Source organism: Epinephelus fuscoguttatus, linkage group LG23 (genome assembly GCF_011397635.1).
Source record: "Epinephelus fuscoguttatus linkage group LG23, E.fuscoguttatus.final_Chr_v1".
Taxonomy (NCBI): domain Eukaryota; kingdom Metazoa; phylum Chordata; class Actinopteri; order Perciformes; family Serranidae; genus Epinephelus; species Epinephelus fuscoguttatus.
The window spans coordinates 28,390,313-28,413,610 of NC_064774.1; the positions used below are offsets into that span (position 1 = coordinate 28,390,313).

The 23,298-nt window shown below is 41.0% G+C and overlaps 1 protein-coding gene across 2 annotated transcripts in view; it reads left to right on the forward strand.

Moving 5' to 3' along the window:
- The first annotated feature begins 5,439 nt into the window (after positions 1-5,439).
- LOC125883509 (mitogen-activated protein kinase kinase kinase 11) overlaps positions 5,440-23,298 on the forward strand; it is a 62,417-nt gene continuing 44,558 nt past the window's right edge. Inside the window, exons 1-2 of one of the 2 annotated variants that reach the window (XM_049567822.1) lie at positions 5,440-6,042; positions 6,119-7,351. In XM_049567822.1, coding sequence (XP_049423779.1) covers positions 6,598-7,351 — 754 coding nt within the window. In that variant the 5' untranslated portion in view covers positions 5,440-6,042; positions 6,119-6,597. Of the gene's footprint in view, positions 7,352-23,298 lie in introns of both variants that reach the window. The other variant, XM_049567821.1, reaches the window with a different exon arrangement.

Sequence of the window (23,298 nt, forward strand, 5' to 3'; positions counted from 1 at the left end):
GAAATGTGAGATACTCTGACATACAGAATCATGTATAATAGGGAGGGAGAAAATCAAAACAGCATATTATCCTGACATTTTGTGTGGCAATATTGTGTCGATACATTGATGCCATTTACTGATTTTTTTATTATATAAATAATTGATATTGCAAATGAAAACGTACAAACTTTTGATAGACTACTAAAGTAATAAAATCAATTGCTTTTTGCAGTTCATAAGGTACAATTAGCTGCGATAAAAATGACTGAAGTGAGATGAATATATTATAAGAACAACAAAGAAATGTTGACAAAGTTTTCCTTTGTTGCCATAATTTGCAATTAAAAAAGGTATGTGATCATCATCTTCTTAATTTAGCATGTTTAGCATGCTAATATTTGCTAATTAGCACCAAACACAAAGCTGCTGAGCTGAGCTTGATGGGAATGTCATTAGTTTTGCAGAAATGTAGTGGATTGATTAAGGTTAATGTAAGAATGTCAGAGTAAGCCAATCAGAAGCAGCACAAGGCAGAGTAGTGTGCTTCGCTATCCTAGAAAACACAAATTTGGGTTACTTAGCTCAGTGTGGAAACGAGGCCAGAACTTTATAAAAAGGTAATGACTAGATGCTAGACCATAAGCAGCACACATCCAAGTAGAAGCTACGAAAACCATGGATACCGCACCTGAGAAAAACAAATTGGCTTCATGCCACTGAGCAACTTCCACAGGAATTAATATGGCGACACCTCCAACACTGTATTCATTTCTCTTTATACATCCGTAGCTGTCAGGGTCATTGCAGCCAGGGAACGGCTGTAACTGTGGTAACTGAGTTTTAGCTGCAGTTGAGCCTAGAAGTAATCAAAGTAGCTGATTACTGTAGCAAGATATGTTATCTGGATTGGACATCAGTCACATCAGGCCAGTGACACTTATCATAACGATGCAGCAGCTTGTGTGGAATAGACTTTATCCTGCATGTCAATATAACTGAAGGTGGAATCACTGATCTTATATCTTAGCTGAAAAACTGCTCTGTAACTCAAATATCTGCAGCTACTGTGAGGACTGTACTGTTCCCATCTGTCAAGTTTGTAATATCACCGCTTTAAACTGTGTCATTACATCAACTTTTAAACACATCAGGGAGACACTGTTGCACTGGGTGACATGTTCCTTCATAACCATCAACACACACACACACACACACACACACACACACACACACACACACACACCATAGTTTATTTCAACTCAGTCCCACATACACCCTCCTGCAGCCCAGAAATACTCACTAGAACAACAAATGTGTATTAATTCATTGCTGAAAATAGTCCCTAACATATGCACTATTTCCTCCTGTTTCAGTTTGTTGAAAATACAAGTGAACAGCTGTTTCACAAAGTCACTGAGCCTTTCTTTAAGAAAATCATAAATGACAAATATTCTTAAACATCTTCAGTAGAAATGCTTTCAATATCACAATAGATGTGGAAATAAGTATAAACATGGATATCAATTGTTGACCTAATTTGCTCAAAGTTATGATCAGCATGCCATGTTTCATGTTTTTGCCAAAACCACTATTCAGTGCAACTATCTGCAATCAGCACATTAATGTAGCTCTATATCGACTGTCCCGTCACATCTGATGTCAGATCAAAGGGGATTGGCACCGTTTGGCACGCATAATGGAACCCGAACCTGATTTGATTAACACAGCTGCAAACTAATGAGTTCACATCCCTCTCAGCCAACCACACACAGCCACAGCATCAGATAGGAAGTATATATTCAGCATCTGTCATCTTAGAAAAGCCAAAAGAAAAGAAAAGAGTGAGACTGCGAGAGAGAGAGAGAGAGAGAGAGAGAGAGAGAGAGAGAGCGCACGAGAGAAACGCAACATTGATTTACAATTGTGGTGACCTCCTCCCAGGCTACCTGTGCATCATCAGCCCGTGGAGGTCTGCTCGCAGTTCCATATATTCGGACACTGCGAGCTTGGACCTCCCGGACCAAAACATCAGTTTCCTCCTGGGAGGAGTTTGGCTGTCTGACGCTGCTGCTCTCTTCTGCCATGGCGAAGTGAGTAAACTCTTGTTACGCCTTCGCGCGGCGCATTTAAGGGTGAGGAGAGGGGCTCATTTGATTGGTGTGATGTGTGTAAAACCCACTCCACGCCTTCTCTCCTCCCTCTTTCCAACTTGCGCAGGTAGGAGGGACGGAGGTGGGATAGAGGAGCAGCTGCGCCAGGCGCACGGTGTGCCAAACTTGCAAAATCCGCCTGGCCACACCCAGTTGGTGAAGCGCAGGTGCGCAGCGCCCCCGCCGCGCCCGGTCTGCGAAACTAGAGCTCACTGAGTGGATCTTGTTTGAAATCATATTTTACTTTACCAAAAGATGTTTTGGCTGGTATGCGAGAAAAAACAAGAAAAGAAAAAGAAAAGAAACATAAAAGTTATGCATTATAAAAATCCATATGATGAGTCCAAATATTGGCTTACTAAATTCAAAAGCTAGTCAAGTGCTAGTTTATTTTTTTAATCTTTATCTTGCAGTTGTTTTCATCCATTTTATGCAATATTGTCAGTAGTAAGCCAGACAAGAGGAGGATATTTGTGGGCTTTTCATAAACATTACATCACAACAGCACTAGTTTGTAGGCTACATTTTTATTAAGAAAGTCCCCAGAATGTATCTGCTAAACTCATGTTTTTACAATAGGAGATGAAATAAAAGATGATCCTGAAAGTGGGAGTATTCTCCCCGGAATAAAACTTTTAAATGAGCTACATTTGACTTACATTTGACTATCTTAAGTAGAACTGTACGGCAGTAAATCTGACTCCACTTCAGTGGAATAACAGCAACAGCTCTTCCATCTCAGCCGGGTAAGTAGCCCATCAAACAGCATAAAGGACATTAAACCAGTCATATGCCAAAGGCTTTTTTTAGTTTTAAAAATGTGTTGCTTGAGGAGAGGCTTGAAACTCCTTTTTTTGTTCAAAGTAACACCAGACAAAAGAAAATCTTCAACAAATTTCTCCTCACAGAAACCTAACAGCAGCACTTTATCCCCTGTTCTTTGACTATGGGGACCGTTTTTAATTAACTTATGTCCTTGAGTGTTTGGACTGAATGTCACTGAAGCATTATATCTCAAACTGATTCTACAGGAAGACAGTTGACTGTGTTGTTGTAGATTGGAGCAATTTGTGTAAGTAGCCATAGAGCAAATGGGATGTCCTTAAAGTAACCATAAAATGTGTGCAATAAAATACATGGTTAATGGTTATTTTAATGTACTGCAGTACACTACTGCAGTTTGTGCTATGTCAAATGATTTGTCTCTTTGTTTCTTTATTTTCAAATGCATTCAAAAGTGGAAAACTAGGATGTAATGTGTTGATGATTATAGTTTTTGTGAGGTGTTAATATGTCATAAAAATGTCAAAAAAAGGTCATAGTATCGTATTTCTTAAAAATAGCGGCAGTATAGTATGTCATAAAATAGTCGTAGTTGTGCGTTTTTCTTGTGCGGTCCTCAACCATATACTGGCTCTCTAAAATGGCACTCATTTATCAAAATTTTGAGAATCCTTGAGCTAAGATTTTTTTTCTCCAAAATGCTCTGAAATGGTCTGTTTAGCTGTTAAGTTTCTAAATATTTCTCCTGGGAGAAAATAACCCAAGAGCCCTTTCAACAGTTGGGTCACAATGTGTTGACTAAAAATGGTCCACAATGTGAAATGACATGCTGAAAACAGACCTATGAACAGGACAGTGGATATGATGTCTGAATTTACAGCATCTTTCAGGAAATGGTGGCTTTTAGTAGACTATGGGGTTATTGGCTCATAAAAATGATCGAAAAACAGCCAGAGTTTAATCCACAGCTTTATTTACTACTTAATTAATGACTGTGTGTTACCTTTAAGTCAATTATTATGAGTATTATTCTTCTCAGGTTCATTTTCCACCTGTTACCTCCTATGTCAAGTGAACCATTATAAACAAATAGGACTTCTAGGGTGGATTTCAAAATAAAAGGCAGGCCAAAGTTTGCAGTGTGGCGAAGAGAAAACCAATAGTAAATGAAAATAAATTAAGTGTTTTCCTCCCAGAATGTGAGAATCACATCTTAAGATAATTAAATAAAATGCTTTTCTGCTAGTTTCAACACTAGCATAGCTTACTATTGCCACAGAGACATAACAAATTCAATCACTTTAATTTGAAGGCAAATACATAGGCTATTTTGTGCCAGCTTGACTGACCTCCAGCTTTCTGCCCGGGTAACAGGGTTAGTCAGTGAGTTAGCAGGGAAATTAACATGAAAATTAATTCAAAATAAAAGTCTCTAAAAGGCATAATACACAGATGGGTTGTTCACAGAAGTGGGACCAAGTCATTGTTTTGTAAGTCAAATCTCAAGTCTTTGCCTTCAAGTCCCAGGTCAAAACAGGCAAGTCTCAAGTCAAGTCTCAAGTCCTAAACTTTAGTTTTGGGTCGTAAACAAGTCAAGTCAATGCAGTCTTTGCTGAATTTAATACCATAATAATATCGAATTTAGAAAAATTAAAAATGCATTTTAAAATGTGTATTGTTTGTTAAAACATTCATAAAAAAGTAGTGCTGACATTGCATTACCATATCATACAGCACTATTAACCAGTATCACAACCGAATTAATTTTGTATGTGTCTGTCCTGGCTTGATGTAGGCTATGTACCTCAACTCATATGAGAAAAATATCTATATGTTTCTCCTCCAAAATTAGCCTGGGGGAAGATATCAACCATTTTCAAAGCAAAAAGCCCAACTCTAAATGAAGTCACAAATAACTGGTGTTCGTATCCATGTCAAGTTGCAAGTCTTTTTTTTCCTTTCTGTTTTAAAAATTTTTGTTAAGTCCAGTCTCAAGTCATCAAATTTGTGACTGGAGTCCAAGTCATGTGACTGAAGTCCACATCTCTGGTTGAACACATAATTCCAAGTCCGTGAACACCACAAATTATTCCTTATTTGTATCTTTAAAAAAAAAAAAAAAAAAAAGTTGAAATAAATAACCTATATAGTGGGCTGCTGTGAAATCGTAGCCAAATTATGCACTTGAAGCTTTTTGAGTATATGAATTACCTAATTTGATTTAGCATTAACTTGATAGGATGCTTTACTGTGCTTGAAATCACTCACTGGTGACACTTTTTACAGAGTTGTAATATTTAATTTTTGTGTAGGTGTTTATTTTTCTCATGCAGATGTTTACTGATAATTTAATGAAAAATAGTCCTCCCGCCATTTGTGTCTCACGTGCGCTTCAGCCGTTTTATTTTGACAGCGATAACCGGAAATGAAATCGATTACCGCGTGACGCTTGACCGTTGCCTGTCATCTGACTCTTTTTCCTGTTGGAAGAGAAAAAGTTTTGAAACCCCACCCTCTCTACTGACTGTAAGCACAGACGTAGAAGTGGTTCGAGGTCCTGGCGAGTGAACGCTGACCGAGGAAGAGGAGTATGATAATCAGTAATGATGGAGTTATGTCGCTGTTTGGATACCGACGGTAACAGCGAGAGAACGGAGCTGGACCAGGCCACGCGCTCAACTCCATTTAGGAACTAACGGGATTTGTGTACACTGCATGTTCTCTGTGGAAAGTAAAGTCAAGCAGCTTTGGATAGCTCTTCCTGTTACAAAGTCGGCGGTTCCTTAGTTTTTGTGTTGTTATAAAGCCCAGCTCGCAGTGTGCTTCTCATAACAACCTAAGTATGGATCCCCTGGCTCACTGGGATGCGGGATTTCCTGCGGGAGCGCCGCAAAGTTGCGGTGAGACGCGGTTACTGGAGATTTAGGCTTAAAAAAAAAAAGTCGGACTGGTTAGCCCTGAAACTTGTCGTAAAACACTGGTTGGCTGGACTGAATGCTCCTTTCCTGCTATTCTTCTCCGCTTCGCAGCGCTTCCTGCTTGTGGTGGCCACTGCACTTAATGGCTAAAAATACATAAAAACTCAAAATGGACAGCTAATGTTGTGGGAACTGAATTTGGAACACTTGTGAGTATTTTTTTTTTTTACAAGCTTTGGATCATTTTATTTTTGTCCTTACAACTTTTATTTTCTCCCCAACCAGAACTCAACAGGTGGCAATTTTGAATGAGGGAAGAGAAGAGCTCATTTAGCCATAATGAGGTGATTCAAGAGGCTCTTAAATACAGGCCGGTGAAATGATAATGTGCTCAAACCATGTTGGGAAACCACACAGCACATCCCTTGAACAGTGAGCTTGAGACAGTGCTGCCTTTCTGAGCTTTGAAACACTCAGCCATTATCAAACAGAAGCAATCTCTCAACTGTATTCTGTATTTTCAAGTGGACGGCTTTGCATGTAATGTCAAGACGAATGAAAGACACTTACCGTTCAGTTATCTTTGAATCCTCTCGTGAAGCCCACTTGTTGGTCGAGCTTTTGAACACATTTCACTGGTCCCTGATGAACCAACAAGAAAGACAGGAAAGGGAGCGAGGCGCAATAAAGTACTCCTTTGTACTTTATTTTCAAACCCTTGGGGTGCAAAATCAGATCCAGTCTAAACATCTGCGTGAGGCTCCATGGAGCCACTGAAGAACATATTCAGTCGTGGCCCGCTGTCCAACTGGAAAAATTTGGAACAATCACAAAAAGGGAACTTCACCAACCCTGTGTGGACCGCCTTGTTCGACTATGAGGCGTCCTGTAAAGATGAGCTCACCTTGCGTAAAGGTGACCTGGTGGAAGTCCTGTCTCTGGACTCTGAGATATCAGGGGATGAGGGCTGGTGGGCCGGTAAGGTCAACAACAAGGTGGGCATCTTCCCATCCAACTATGGCTCCTTTAAGCCAAGTGGATACGGGAAGCTTCCGGGCACTGCAGTGGTCGGCGAGCTCGGCCCGGCTGTGAGCGAGTTTGAACCCGACGTGCTGGATTTCCGGGAGCTGAGCCTGGAGGAGGTCATTGGGGTCGGGGGCTTTGGAAAGGTGTATCGTGGTACATGGAGAGGCCGGCTGGTGGCTGTGAAGGCTGCTCGCCAAGACCCGGATGAGGATATCAGTGTGACGGCTCAGAACGTCAGGCAGGAGGCACGTTTGTTCGCCATGCTCAACCACCCCAACATCATTGCCTTGAAAGGCGTCTGCCTGCAGGAACCCAACCTGTGCCTCATCATGGAGTACGCCTCAGGTGGGGCCCTGAGCCGGGCGCTGGCGGGACGTCGAATCCCGCCACATGTCCTGGTCAACTGGGCCGTGCAGATAGCCAAAGGGATGTTGTACCTGCACAGCGAGGCCATCGTCCCCGTCATCCATCGGGATCTCAAGTCGAACAACAGTAAGTCCTTTAAGCCTGCAGTGCAAGCTGTTCATCAATCAGACCCAGTCAAGTCTCAGGCTGTCAGTGTTAGATTGATGAGAATAAAGGGCATGGTCATATTTACTGAGCCCTCTGTGTGGCAACGTGCCCCATGGCAGTGATGGAACAGGGTGTACTACATGTAAAGCTGCTGAAGGCTTCACTTAGTGTTTACAAGGCCACATCTAGAACAAAGACAACCTTTTTAACTCTCTCAACATACTGTGAGGCCTGTGCTCCAGTAAATTATTAAAGGAGCAGTGTGTAGGATTTAGTGGCATCTAGCTGTAAGGATTGCAGATTGCAACCAGCTTAGACTTCTCCCATGTGCCAGGCATGAACTCCCGGTTAGGATGCCGTCAGCGTTCAATGTTCGGGAAGCTTTTATGGGAACGGAATTATCCTCAGAGTTCTCCCTCTCTTCAAAACACACAGATCACATGATTCAAACCGGTAAAAATGCTGAATAAAGCAAATTGACATTTAAGAATCTGTGTTTTTCTATGCTGTTTGGCTCAATCTAGAGCCAGTGGTTGGTTTGTCCGTTCTGGGTTACTGTAGAAGCATGGTGGTTTGACACTGGACAAGGACCCACTCCCTATATAGATGTAATCGTCTCATTCTGAGGCATCAAAAACACCACAATTCTTACTTCTAGGTGAATATACACTAAAGAAAACATGCCTATCATATTGTTTTTAATTTTGGCCAATATATCCCCCCTAAATCCTATGCACTGAACCTTTAAGTCAAACATCTCATTAGTCTTGGGAATTTGATTATCTCTTTACTTTTAATTCTACTATAATAGGTACAGTCCAAGTCATTGTCTGGGGGTAATATATCACATTTAGCTAAAGATCAAGACAAAGCATTAAGAACTAAGATAAGTACAACAACACCACATCTTTTTGGATGACAGCCCAGTCATGTGACTCTCTAAGATGTAGGCCAAGGCGACAGAGATGCAAATATGTGTTGTTGATAGGACAAAATGCCATGCTCTGCTAGCAAAGGTCAGGAATTCAAGAGGAGGCTTCCCATCTCAGCGTCGTCACAGCTCGCACTTTGGACTTTGGTGCCGTCCGGGGGTCATCTGGGAAAGGTCTTGCATCAGTGTTTCAGGCCCTTGCGGCAGACACGTACGCATTGAACCTTGTCATTAAAGCTACACTGCTGAGTAGTATTGCTGATAAAGCTTTTTGTCGTCCCCCTTGTGTGGCAGAACAAGTGCCTTTCTCAGCTCTAACAGCACATTTAACCTAAACACCGAGCCACCTGAATTTTACAGCAGCCTCTCCTCCTGTTATTATCATTCTTGTGATGCAGCGTATAATCCCCGTCAGCTCCGCGGCTGCATCTGTTGCGCTTCAAAAGATTTGCAACCTTCCTCTTCAGATCCTGATCGTCTATGTACACCAAAATAGAAAGAGAACATGGTTGCTCCTTGTTTGACTGACTAACACCACAAAACATTGAGTACACTGCAGTTCTGAGAATGTGACCTTGGTCAGAAGCAGAAGGAGGTTAACTCCCTTGATTCACGCTTTGTTAAAAGCAGAGGATCTCTTCCTCCCAGGCTCCTTTTAGTATCTTTTTTTACTTTTGAACGAGCACTAAACGCTTCTGTCAGTCCTGCTCACTGACCACTCCTCTTTCCATTCCCCTCAGCATCTCACACTTTGTTTCACCCTTCACTTGTCTCCACCCTTGTGTCAGGTTCTTTCCCGTTAAGACCTCTCCGCTGGAAAAAATGTCTCCTGTAGAGCAAAAGAAAGTTATGTCAATATAGTGTTTGTATATGAGGCAGGCCAACGCAAACACAATTCCTCTCTCTGTGCGCCGGGAGATCGTATCGCTCTCCTGCCTCTTGCTTTTTTAATTCTTCTCTGAATCTTTGTCCCTGGCCTGCCTCTACATGTCTCCATGCAGCCATAACCATGCTGTGCCACTGAGCAATATCCTGTTGTGGTGGTGGCTAGGGGTGATGGTGGTGGTTGGGCACTGACAGGTTTGATGCACAGGTGCAAGAGCATCTCAACGTAAGGTCATTTTAAAGGAAGAATGCAGCCTGAAATTCTGTTTAAATCAGGTGACGGCTGACAGTACAAAGTGTACTAAAGCGTCGACAGTAAACCTCGGACTGTGGTGTAAGTTCCTCAGAGTAATGGTGCAAGTTCTTCTTTCAAGAGCTGGGCTTTTGTGTCAGCGCTCTGCAATAATACACTGACAAATCTGTTACAGACAAGGCAGATATCTCCAACTGTAGCCTCCAATCGAATAAAATGCAATGAGGCAAGAAGATGTGTTCATTACCAGAAACTTATAAAGTATTGATAGTAGAAATAGATTTCCCCCAAATCAAGAACAGCCAAACTAACTAAAACACTAGAAAGTGACCCCTAGCACATTACTACATTGCTTTTTTGGCCAGTTGTTACAATGATGGATTAAGGTGAACAGTCATTACCCCTGAAGGGCTTGTAAACAAGAGCTAAACATTGTAGTTAATGACCAGCGGAGCGCTTTTGCCTGTTTGGAAGATGCTGATGAAACAGGATCACTGAAGAAAGTGCATGGTGGGGCGCTTGGGTCAGAGCCAGAGGCCATAACTGGAATTCCATTGAAAGTAAATACAGAACAGAGAGCAGAGGAGCCTCTTTCTCTCACTATTGTGTGCATGCATCTGGGGATGAGAGTCTGGGCCCAGGGACTTTTCACACCTTGCACACTGTGGCATTTTCAATTTTTAGCAGACTGGTGTTTTTGTATCTGGTTATCTAAATGAGGTTTCAGGGCTTTGCCACTCTAAAGCCATGCAGCTCTGCGGGAAACACTGAATCCTTTTAAAGTTCCACTAATATGAAATTGCATGTGGTTACAATGCTTTCTGTTTTTATCAAATCATTTTCACTCTTACTGGCAAACACTGACTGACAGCCAGTGTCAGCTGTTCAAAACCTCAGACTTTGAACTGGAACCCACATTAGCTCTGTGGCTAATGGCTACTTCTTATCTACAAACAAAAACACACGTCTTGTGATGCACACTGGTGGGCTGAATTTCATTTTTAATGGAACTGATTTAAGTAAATTGTCAGTAGACTTAAATGTTCTATATATGACATTCAGAGCACTTACATAGCAGCGAACCACTATCTGCTATGGTATGAGTAGTAGTGGAGTAATGGCGCCCTGGGCAGATAATAAGGTCACACTACCACTGTATGTGTTGTATTTCAAGCTTCTCTGTGGTTTGTTGTGGTATCCTGTCTGGCCATGCAGTTACTGCTTATGTCGGGAGGTCGGTGGTGCACAAGCATAGTGCCCACCCTCCAGTCTCCCCCTGGTTAACACATTAACTCTGTCAGCATTGTTGCCATTGTTTTATTGCTATTAATTCACTTTTATTTCACAGATAAAAACAATAAAATGTGGAGGTAATAAAGCCCCACGAAACAGCATTTTAAGTCTTGTGTGTGATTATGGCCTTTTCTGAGTAGAGGGAAACTCTGCTAGCTGCTAGGCTAATTTATACACTGTTAAATGCCATAAGTTGTGCTACAAACATTAGCATGTTGTATTTGTGGTCAAGATGTGTCCAGCAAAAGACAAGTGTTTTGTCCATAAATTTTAAGAATTACAATGGAGCCAAATTGTGTACTTGTGTTTGAAATTGTCGTTATTCTATGTTGAAATCCGTGTCCAGACACATATGCTCTGAATTTCGTATAAAGCCCATTTAAGTACACAGCTGGAATTGGGAGGTGATTAGCTTAGCATAAAGACAGGAAGCAGGGGAAACAGCTAGCCTGGCTCTATTTAAAAGTGAAAACAATAAAACCACCTCTTTCAACACATCTGAAGCTCACTAATTAACACACTATATACAGTTTGGGCAATGTAAAAGAATTGCAATTTATAGTTATGCTAAGCTAGGCTAACTATGTCCTGACTGTACTTAACGCACAGACATGAAGTTGATATTAATCTCCTCCACACATTCTCAGAAAGAAAGCTAATAAGTAGTCTTTATTCACTCCAACACAATATAGTAAACCTATTTAAACTTCATCTGTTGCAGTTGTGTAGCTCTGTCTGTGGAGTTAGCACCGTTAGCTGCTAGCCGTCAGCTAAGCCACCTCCATGTTGAGAGCTGTGTCCAGACAACCCATACACTCTGAATTTTGCATAAAGCAGGAATTGATTTTTTTTTTGGCCACTGTAGGTGCAGCAGAACATGTAAACAACATTGACATAACCCCCCCCTACAAAGTTGTTATGGCTAACAGTCACTTATTTACCAGCAACATTTAGCATTCCTTTGGAGTCATTCACTCTTACGTTAGCTCTGTTTTGGTCTCCACCAACTCCAGAGAAAGATATCTGTCTCTTTAGCTTTTAAATTGCTCCACTACATTCAACAGCTAGTTGCTAATGGTATTTGCCTGTAGTCTTTTGCTCTATTGTTTTTATACATTTATTTTTTGGTACTGCTTTAATTAATTGATGTATCGACATATCTTACTGCTGCAGTTACAGTAAAACTCTTGCTATCAGTAACAGCCCTCAAAAGCTCGTTCAGTCCAGCTGCCGTCTTTACACCGTCAGTTATCTGCACAAAGCCTTCATAGATGCAAAAACAGCTAAAGGCATCACCGCACGCCATAAAACTCTGCAGAGGCTTTAGTTAGAACTGTTGGGGAAAGTGCCAAGCTAAGCACTTGCTGGGCTGGAACTCACAGGCCTTTTTTTCAGGAAGAAGCCACAGTTAGATCTTGGATCAACATATCATTTTTTTTTCCTTTTCCACGAGTGGACAAACATCTGATACATCCCACTACCAGCATGTTTTTATTCAGGGCCCCCAGTGCTCCACACTGCAGTACACTCAAAACATCCCCTGTGTGTGTGTGTCTGAGTGTCCTGGCGGCTGGGTGTGTGATGTTTGCATGTGTGTGGTGAACTGCACTCCTGTTACTGCTGCGCACACACCACCATTCCTCTGTTCAGCATGAGGGCAATTTGGACATTTTAGTTATTTTGTGATTGTACAGAGTGATTCTGTGAAGGGAATGGGGGGATTTTAAAGCAGAGGAAGTCTGAACATGCACCTGTGTTTTGTTAAGGCAACCATTTAACATGTGTAGTTTAAAGTTATAAATGAGCCACTAGCAAAGTTTCAGGCCATTTGAGAGAAACAACGCAATAAAAATCCTATCTGCAGATGGAAATTTAGCAGCGGATAATGCCAGCAGGGCTTGACTTTTAATGTCAGTTTGCCAGTCAAATCTTTTGTTGGCTGCTCTGTACTTTACTTCAGCAGTGTATGTGTGAGAAGTTGTGCTGTCTTATTCAGTGCAGAGATAAAGCTGGAATCCAGAAGGCATTGTTTTTATTCCCACTGTACAACACGGGTGACTTAAGTGTGAAAGTAATCTTGGGAATAGTAGCTTGCCAAAATACATCGGCCTTTATTGGTAAATGGAGTTTGCTCAGCTGTCATGGAGATGGCTCATGTCTGCCTTGCACCAAATGATTTTTCAAGCAATTTCACTGGCAAAAACAAATTTCCAATGTCAGAGTAAAATCACAAGAGTGTTGCTAGAGTTGTGGCGAACTCCTGTAATCTGAATCATTTTAAAACTCTGTCCGAGCTGTCTTAAGTCAGTATTTTTCTCGTCTTGACATTCTGACAAAATCAAACATGTTTAATACTATTGTAGGTTTGTTTTCTTGGCTCATACAGCAGGGAAGCTCAATGACATGAACGTTGTCAACAACCAATAGCTGCGTTCCTATCCAACACCAAACAGGAAGCAGCAAACCAGGTAGACAGTAAATATGTAGGAGACTCCAGGGAGGCGTAAAAACATAACTGTGGAAAAGGAGGAGCAACTTGTGAACTTTTTATTAAATTTTTATAACACTCCGCCTCTTTTTTCATAGTGTCTTCCCACTAACCAATGGGGGCTGGTAGTGAATTGAGGCAACAACATCCAAAATGTGAAGTTTGTACTTAAATACAGTAGTATTGATGCAGAGAGAACATGTCAGACTTTAATCTTTAAAAAGTCTTTTCAAAGTTTTCTAGTGTATGGTAGGGATTCCGTGTTATCACAAGTGCCCAAGTATGCAACTTTGGGTTAATGGTGAAATGAGGTTATATATGTATGTGGTTGAAGGCTCTGTAGAGAGGAAGTAAGCGGATCTAGTGTGGTATCTAGACCACAAATCATCTTTCAAAAGGATGTCTACATACATGTAAACATGTTATTGCACTGCTTCATCACACTCATGATAAAAGCATGCATGAAGAAAGGGGTGTTTTTACATAGTAATGCAGTTTCTGTGTGAATACATTCACGGTGGAGAGTTTTGTCCTAGACTCTGAAATGAATTCCCCGCTAAGCGTCTGCTTTCAAACTTTACTAAATTACTCAGCTAGCTCACCACTTTTGATCCACACCACCATGAAGAGCAAATTTATGCATAGGTTAAGTATTTTTATTCAGCAGGAGACATAACCTTTAATGTCAAGTGTAGCAGAAAATGCACCGTCATGAAGTTACCCATCCATAAACATGTCTGCATCTTCAGCAGCAGTTTGCTGATTGGCATAACCGAGGGGTGCCTGGGGTGTCCTGGCGGGGAGAGGGAAGGGGTCACCAGGGGTAGAGCTCAGCTGTGTTGCTGCTGGCTCAGACAGAGTGTCAGTGGGTGATAAGGCAGAGGGGGGGTTCGCTAGTCTGACTTGGTGTGAACATCCTAGCCAGCTGCCTGCCTTCGTTGTTTCTCTACAGTCTTTATTCTTTACTTTGGAAAGAACGGAGAGTCTAGAGATGATAGGCTAAACACTGGGCTGAAGTGCAGGGGAGATTTGGAGATAAAAAGATTCACCCATGTGAGTGTGGACAGAATTCAGTTGTAGGTTTTTCCAGGCTAATAATGATCACTGTATTTTTTTTAGATCAAAGCTTCCGGAAACTGATTTTTGTGTTGATATTATCTTGAACTGACTGTTTTCATTTCCTCAAAATGAGGTTCAGGGTGGATTATTATCTTGTTTTGCTGCTTAAAGGCGACCAGCTTTTCACTTTGTTTCTGAGAAAGAGATGAGAAGATCATAATCAACCTCATGTCATAGTCTTTGAAATAAATCATGTTCCTATGCATCCTCTTAATGCTTCTAATGGCATTCGCAAGAATCCAATGCACATGAACAAAAACAACCAAGAAAGTTTGTGACCTGACCGCCATGTTGGAAATAGTCGGCTTAAGTACCAAACACCACCCACTAGCCGGGCCACCTTTCTCATTTTACAGCTAAACAGTACACTAAAATATGTTTCTGAAAACATTTGCAGTGAGAAATAGGCAATGCAGTAACAGAATCTTGATTAACATGAACATGATTTTTTTCAAGATTATCTGTCTCATCCACTACTGTGTAGATGTAGTGACAGCTTAAGTAAATATGAAAAAAAAGTTATTTTTATAGAAGTTAACCAACTGTAGCTTTAATTACAGAGAAGCAGGAGGTGGTTAGCGTAGCTTAGCATAAAGACTGGAAGCAGGGGGAAACAACTAGCCTGGCTCTAGTTAAAAACAAAGACACACCTACCAACACATTTAAAGCTCACTAATCAAAACACTAGTAGATTTAGATTGCTTTTTAAAAAAAGCCAATTTATAGTTGCAAAGGTAGGCTAACCATGTCCTGACTCCAGCTCTGTACTCAACACACAGATATGAAGTTGATATTGATCTTTAAATCTCATTGTCAGAAAGAAAGATAAATATACTTTGAACCTCATCATAAGGACATACAAATGATTAAAATTCAAGATAATATTAACGCAAAAAAGTGTTCACTTTGAGTCGTTTATTACTGTGCTTGCTTTCAGTGATAGACACTTTTATTTTCTTACGGACACTACTGGATACTTCTGGTTTCAGTGCTCACACTTCAGCTGAATTCTTTCAGTTTATATACCCAAACTTGCAGTATTTTTTCCAGGACTTCAGCTTACCCCTGTAGCTCAATTTATCGCTTCCACTTCAATTGACATTTCAACTCCTTTCAGCACTTTCAAAAGTGATACTTACACTTGATTCTGTGCTAAAACTTAAACTGAAACTTCAGTGTATTTTAGCCCCTCTACTTAAACTGTCATTACACCTTTTTTTACTAATTGTATTTTGACTGCCACTTCAACTTCTTCCAGTTTTTCAACTCTTTCAAAAGCTTTAAGTGCAACATAAATTTCTTTTGGCTCTTCCATTTTAACTACCCCTTTTCCACAAATCATATTGCCACTTCAATTTCTTTCAGTTTTTTCATTCAACATTTTCTAGATGTTTTGAGTGCAGATAGGTTTCATGCCATCATTGTTGTTTCTTGTGATTTTTCTGTCCATTAGTGCAGAAATTAAAATGTAGTGTGATATTAACATTACGTATAATAATGTGAACTCTTCAAGCATACTTGAGTTTAGTCCAATCAAAATATTTCACTATATCGATGAATACAGGTTGAGACTTCTAGATAACAGCTAGCACAATGATCAATATTTAATCAACTGTATGCAGACATCTTAGTGAGTGACCATGGTCTAATATATAAACCTGCGTCTTCACATACAATATTCACTATGTATTGTAGGTGCAAAATGAGATGAGCCCACACAATGACTGCACACCCACGCTTAGTCATGAAAGCTGCAGAGTATGTGTGTGTTTGTGTGTGTAGTTGGAGCAGGATGAGTGAGGGGGCAGAACAACAACTGCAGGGGAGGAGGAGGAAAAAAAGAAAAAGAAAAGCAGACACTGGAAGGTCAGAGCGCACAGGAAGTAGAGAGGTTTCCAGAACTCAGCCAGAGTGAAATCTGTTGTTTTTTTTCCTCCCTCTTCTCCAGTCTGAAACCTCATTCTCAGCTCGGCCTCTTTCTCACCACACAGATCACAAGACAGTTCCCATGCAAATGAGCAAAAACCTACATATCTGTTTGTGGAAGAGAAAACGGTTCTGAGACTTGGGAAGTGTTTGTTTTGAGTTGAGGAAGGAAACCAACGTAAGGGATGTTGTTGAGGAGTGGTATTAAGTTGTTGACTTTGTCTTAGCTGGCGTGTTTGAGATGATTTGGTGGTAATTTCAGTTCAGACCTACTGGGGGATGGGCTGCTTAAGTTAGGGACATGGGGAAGTATGTTGTTTTTTTTTTTTTTTTTTTTTTTTTTTTTTTTTTAACAATCGTTTTGTAATATACTTCTTTTTTTTCCCGTTAAATGTTACTTAACCAGACAAACAAGTGACTGTGAAGCTTTATCTAGTGTGATTTAATTAAAATCATGCCCTCAAAGCAGCTCTGCTTCTGAGGTACAGGTTTTGAATAACTTCACTCTGCTAACCACAGAAAATTGAGGTCCATTTAAGAAAACTATGTTATTACCAAAAAGCACATTAATGTTAATGTAAGGTCACTATGATCAAAGAGAGATGTCAGGTAGTATTGTAGCCTCTTTCCACTGCAGGAGCATATCTAAGAACCCAGGAATCTTTTTAGCAAGTCAGAAACTTCACCTGCATTTTGACCCTAGAAATCAGGGACTACATTTAGTCCTTGAGCTGTAGCTCTTAGCCTGCAAAACAGTGGCACCCCCAGGGGTGGTCAGATTAGGCTGCTGAAAATCTAGGTGTTGCACACCAAAACTAAAAGCCATAACGGAATTAATATGATCTATTATTGGTTATGTATAGACTAATACCATTTCAGTTAACACATTCAGTTCCACAGCAATCCTATTTTAATGTGTTATGTATCTGTATATACATACGTTGGAAAATATATAGCTCTAATTTGAAGGAGTACATTGATTATAAGGACCAAAACTAACACTGGGAACAAGCCTTCTCAAATTGAGGGTAGACATGTGGCTACCAATACAACTCATTTTTGTTCAGATATCTTGAGGTGAGAGTTCAAGAGACCCATTTGAAAATGTCCATGCCATTTTTTCCCTTGCTCACATTTAGCCTAAATTTGGAGTGTTATTTAACCCCCATCCTGACAAGCTTTGGCAACATAGTTAGGCCCAGACACACCAAGCTGAAATCAAAGCACTAGTGGCAACGAAGGCCAACTGTTGCGTTCCCTCACGTTGCCTGTGTCTTGGCCAAAATGTTGGGCTTGAACACACCGTGAAGACTGCAACCAATGGCCAACAAGCACATACGTTCTGTGTGAGAGGAAATAGCTCTTTATAACTGCAAATGGCAGAAGTCTGTACTTAAAAAGGGGAAACTAGAAGACTGATAGGACGGATTCAAAATGCTTATTAGCCAGTTGGCACATTAACAACACAACCTGATGATGAAAGAACAATGGATATTTACCATACGCTGAAGAACAATAACACAAACAATTACGAACTGTTTCTGCTTACAGCTTAGTGGATAAAAAATAATTCTGCGTTAAATAACAAGTTGGTTTAATCTCATCCCCTCTTGACTAGCTGTTTGTTTACCTTCCTCACTTGCGTTTCTCCTCTTGCCCAGTGAGTGGAATGGCCAAGTGATTTCACTCACCGCCAGGTCAGATGCCTGACAAACGCCAACTAGTGCCAATGGTGTAGTACACACTACAAAAGCTAGGGCGACAGACACTCACTGACGGCCCAGCGTTAACCAACAGCCAACCATCAACTTGGTGTGTCAGGGTTCTTTAAAGTCAGTAGTGTCAGCCTCTAATTATTTTCATCAGTCAAGAGGCCCTGCAATTGTATGAGGATGGGCATGGCCACCCCTGGCCCCTCCTTGGGGCTGCCATTGTTGCTAAAGGCTCTTTGTACCTAGTTGTATTTCATCCATGATATTTCCGTCCTCAGAACACCAGCAGTCCCTCCTACCTCTACCTTCACCTCAGAGCTTCTGGGGTCAACCCAGTAATGACCCCCTGTCTGAGTCTGTAAGGAAGTGGCGCTAATGAAGGTTAAATTTCAACACATGAGCACTGGCTTGTTAATAAGTGACCATTTTCAGGACCTCACATCCTTTAACCTGGCACCAGATACTTTGCACATGGTTTCATGTGTCAACCTGATTGCGGTTACTTGTGCGCGCACAGTTTTACACTGAGTACAATGTTGTCAAAGTTGTAATAGACAGTAGTTGTTAAGAGGCAGCCCAACAGGTAAACAACACAATTTGTTATTGACTCAAGTGATGATATTACACAGCACTGGCAGTGTCAACCTGGAGAGATGAGACCTGACAAACCTGATTAGCGTTTGCCAACAGCAGAACGATGAGAGCGACAAATGAGTCATTTTAAGTGTGTCAACACACTCCACTATGCAGAGTGATCTAATAACCATGTAATCAAACATTGGAGATTTCAGGTTTAACTGACGACAGCGCTGTGGTGTAGAGGGTGAATGTGAAATGTACTAGAACCTGAATCACAACTTTATCTTAACATACATCGGATGAGGAAGACATGCCACCTCAGCCTGATGGCAGAGTTGTGTATTCATAGTTTTCAGTCTGTTGCGGCCTGGTTTGTAAACTCACTGGCTTTCCCTACTCCTTACACTCGGTGAACTTATTGCGTGCCCCAGAGCTAAGACGAAACTCCAGCACTAGTTTCATCGTCTGCACTGTGATTATGCCCTATCATTCTCTCTCTCTCACTCTCTCACTCACTGGTTGCCTGGTCAGAGGTTGCCAGACTGTCTGTCAGCCTATGGCCTCGTCCCTCAGGGGACAAAGCTCCCGTTCTTCCTGGGGAAAGCCCCCACCCTGCCGGAATTCTCCCTTCGCCTACGGGTGCAGAGCAAGGAGGGGGGAGAGGGAGGAAGGTAGAGAGAGCATAGAAAGGGTTAGGTTGAACCGATATGGGTATTTAAAACCGATATAGGCATGTAAATCTGAACATTTCTATCGATAGCGGTTGGAGTTTTCATTCATGTTTAGTGTTTTTTGCAGATGTTTTAGCCTGTGTCTTATTGGCTGCTTACAAATGTGAACATAAAATATCAGATTTATCCACATCAATCCTCACACACTGATATATCAGTCAGATTAGAAGGGGTGAGGAATGATAGCATACATGAGAAAAATGCGGTGAGAGACGGCGAGGGAGCTCCAGCATTAAATTATAGAGAAAACATAATTAAGTGAGGTGCAGAGTGAAGAGGCGGAGAGCGGCTATGTGGAGCTGACTTTTGCATCTGGCATGTTATTGTGACAGGGCCGGACGGTTAGAGAGAGACTATCCTGCAGCTGAAAGGTTACAGCCTCTATCACTGCGTGTACTGTATGTTCAGCACCGGCCACATGTCCGCTCAAATGTCCTTGAGCAGGACGTTGACCCTTTCTGAGCTTCTGCTCTTGGTATGTCAGGTGCAGCAGATGTAATTGAATGTTTGCTCAGCCCACTTTAGTTAATGTTGCTATGCCTGTCAACCTTTCTGTTCTCATACGGCACATATAATTTGCAGTGATAATGATGGCAGATTTGCCACTCGAAATTCAATCATTTTTGAAACAATGGGTCCTTGCTTTCAGAGAAAGGTAGACAAAAGCAGACTTATTATTTCTAGCTGACAGCCATCCATTTTTTTTAGCTAAAATGACAACTGGCTGGCAGATTTTATCACGTCCAGTTAGCTAATTAAGCTAACGTGAGCACTGTATCCAGCCAACTTTTTGTTTTTAGCTGACTCATTTAAAAACTAGAATCTTGTAAAAGGAGTCTCAAATATGCACTTGGTGGCTACATACATGACATTGCACTATAAGGTTAAGGCTAAAGCTAACAGGTCTCAGACAAAAACTCAAACTCAATAATGGGCATAATAAAAGACGGCATTGTGATTTTATTCTGACATAACACTACTGGGCTGTTCAGCTTTCATATTAGTCCATATTTTCAAACACTGTGTTGGCAGGTTTGTACAGCATGGCCTGTGCATGTATGTATTATAAGAACTGGATAGCGGAACTCCAATGAGAATTGCTCACCTGGTGCGTACACCCAAAAAGTTTCTAGCTTCTAGGTTTACTTCCTGTGTGTAATATGTGCAGGAGCGTTCTTTCGTTGGCCCCGTCTGCGAGTTCCCGCCTGAAATTGTGATGACATCACGCATTTTTAAATCACCTTTCTGGGCTCAAGAAAAGTTTTACAAATTTAAAACCTCCATCATCGAAAGATAAATAATTGACCTTGTTTGCACCTTAAGGTGTCCTGTCAGCAGCTCTACAGATGTCTCTATTATAGTGGTGGTCTATGGTGAAAATGCTTTTTGGGCTGCAGGGGATTTTGTTGCTGCAAAAACATGAGTGGCCACTTGGAAAAATTAAAAGCAAGGCAGAGCAGCTATCTGGGGGGTCCTGTATTGTGCAAGTGATGATTCTGTGTGTCTGTGTTATCTAGTATCGGCTCAGCTCACTTGGAACCTTGTCCAAGGTGGTGCCAAAAAAGTACCACCTACCACTATCCACAACTTTTGCTAATGAAAAACCTAAAAAGAGCACGTTAAGAGCTGTGCCTACCATGAAGTGGAAATGCGGCAAATGTTCGTTTACAAGGATATAAGCAAATTAGCTAGACAAGCTAAGGATTCCAGCTTACATCACAGCAGATAACCACACTGTGGTATTTTTGGTATTGCAGAGGCTTTTTTTATTCACACCACCCTCATGTGAACAGTCAGTCTTTGGCATTGGCATTGTCAGTTATCTAATTTGGCAATTCTGCCCTTTGCCTGTTATGACTTCCTTGAAATACAAAGTCATACGTTGTTGATGATGTCAGCAAGTTCCCTGAAACTGTCTTACTTCATTTGAAATGTCACAGTGCTTTTTATCAAAAGGCTGAACTGATGTTACACATTAGGCTGAGCTTTAACTAGCTCTTATGAAATCTAAATAGACCAATGGCTCGTGTTTAACATGTGAAGAAGGTTGGCAATGTAAACAGTCTGTGTTTACCCTGGATGGACGGGGTTGTACTTTATCAATCAGATAAGCTTATGTTAAATCAGCTCTGGAACATACCATACAAAAATCCCTGACACTGGGATTCTCGCTAAGCTAACTGTTGAGTTGAGTCAGTCGAAGCACCAAGCTCAGGCCGCTGCTGGTAGGAGTCATGTCTGCAACTGACACACTCTTGTTTCTGAACAACAAACAATACCAAACAGAGTCCTGTTGCCATGGAGATCTGTCACGGTGTTTTTGTGGCGACATTGTTGGTTTCGCCTCTGTATCAGGAAGACATTCTGTCTGGGCAAGACTGATCTAGTCATGATACTCGCCGTTATCCTTTTGAAGGAGAGGTGGATTTTCCATTCTGTTTGCCACTTTTGTGAACACACATCCTCAAGATGTGATACCAGGTGAGAGATAAGAGAGGATGCAGATACAAATCTTTTGGATACTTTTTGTATTAGCCCAATATAATTTATACAAATCCAAGTTTATTAGGTCCAAACCTTGGTATTTACTTTTTCATTCATTTTATTAAATCTAACGTTCTACATACACAGCTCATATCCAAAATGCAAATTGTGTCATTGCTGTTTTCATGGCTTTATAGCATGGACCTCGTTTAGATGTGTTTTTTTTCTCAAGAGTCCCTCCACACTACTCTGAAGTTCTCCCGTCCAGACTTCAGTGCACTACATTAAACTTCTTAAACTTTTTCAGTACAGTTTTGAAGATGTCAGCAGCAGACTTAATGTTATGTGGGTCAGTGGCTGATTTGGACACAGCATGTTGCCACATACCGTCCAGTAAGCAGCTGACTAATGCGGCAGTCGTCGTCAGTGTGATGGTGGTGGTAAGAGGAGGGAGGCTGAACAGGGCTGAACTGTGGATGCACTCTGCCTTAGCTCAGGAAGTGGAAGAAGAATGTGGTGTGTATGTGTGCTGAGACTGCTAAAATGCTTTTGTTACTGGCGTGGATTTACATGTTCCTTTCTATGCTTAGTTGCATGTGCGTTTGTGTGCGCTTAGACCCATATGTGCATGCATGAGTGTGTGCACAGGTAGATTGAGACACTTGTATACTCATATATATTTATTATGAATATGTGTGTTATGAAACTGTCACAACTCTGCAATAAATCTGTGTGTGCAGATGCAATGGCGTAAGATAGGCTGTTTGCCCCTCCAGTATGACTCAGTAGTTAAATGTATTGTCATCACAGGATTGGTTGAATATTATACTATACTACAACAGATACTGTTGTCGAGCACAGGTTATGGATTGGGTCTCAAACCTGGCAACCTTGCTGTGACGACAAGGCTTCAATAATGCGCCCAGCTGTTATCCTCCAACAAACAGTTACATCGTGCAACCGCAAGTTGTCATTTTATATTTCTCTGAGTAAAAATTCAGCAAGACACGTTAATAAATGATTATTAGAAGTGTTGGTAGTGTTGCCGGCACCAGACCTAGGGGAAATCTGGACCGGCAGCAAAGGCAAAAGCAAATAAAATAAGAGTCTGTGGACTGTGGATTAATAAGAGAGAGGACCAAAAGTTAGTGTCTTGCTCCAGCTAGTGCTTGTTTAATACTGATAATACTGCATAAAACTCAGTTACATCTCAGTCATGTCAGCTATCTCAAAGTTGTTGCTTTAAAGTTCATTTTCCAGATTCACACTAAAATATGTTACACAAAGAAAATCAATGTAAAAATCTAATTGACAATAAACCATATAAAAAATAATTTCTCAAGTAAATTAAGTGCACATGAACTCAAAATAATTTAAATTATATTCCACAGAAATAAAAATTGGCTCAATTCAAATATGAAACTGTACAAAAATAATATTACCCAAAACACACATTTACTTAACACAAATACTACTCAAGTACACTCACTCCTACTGTTAACACATACAATACAATAACACTCAT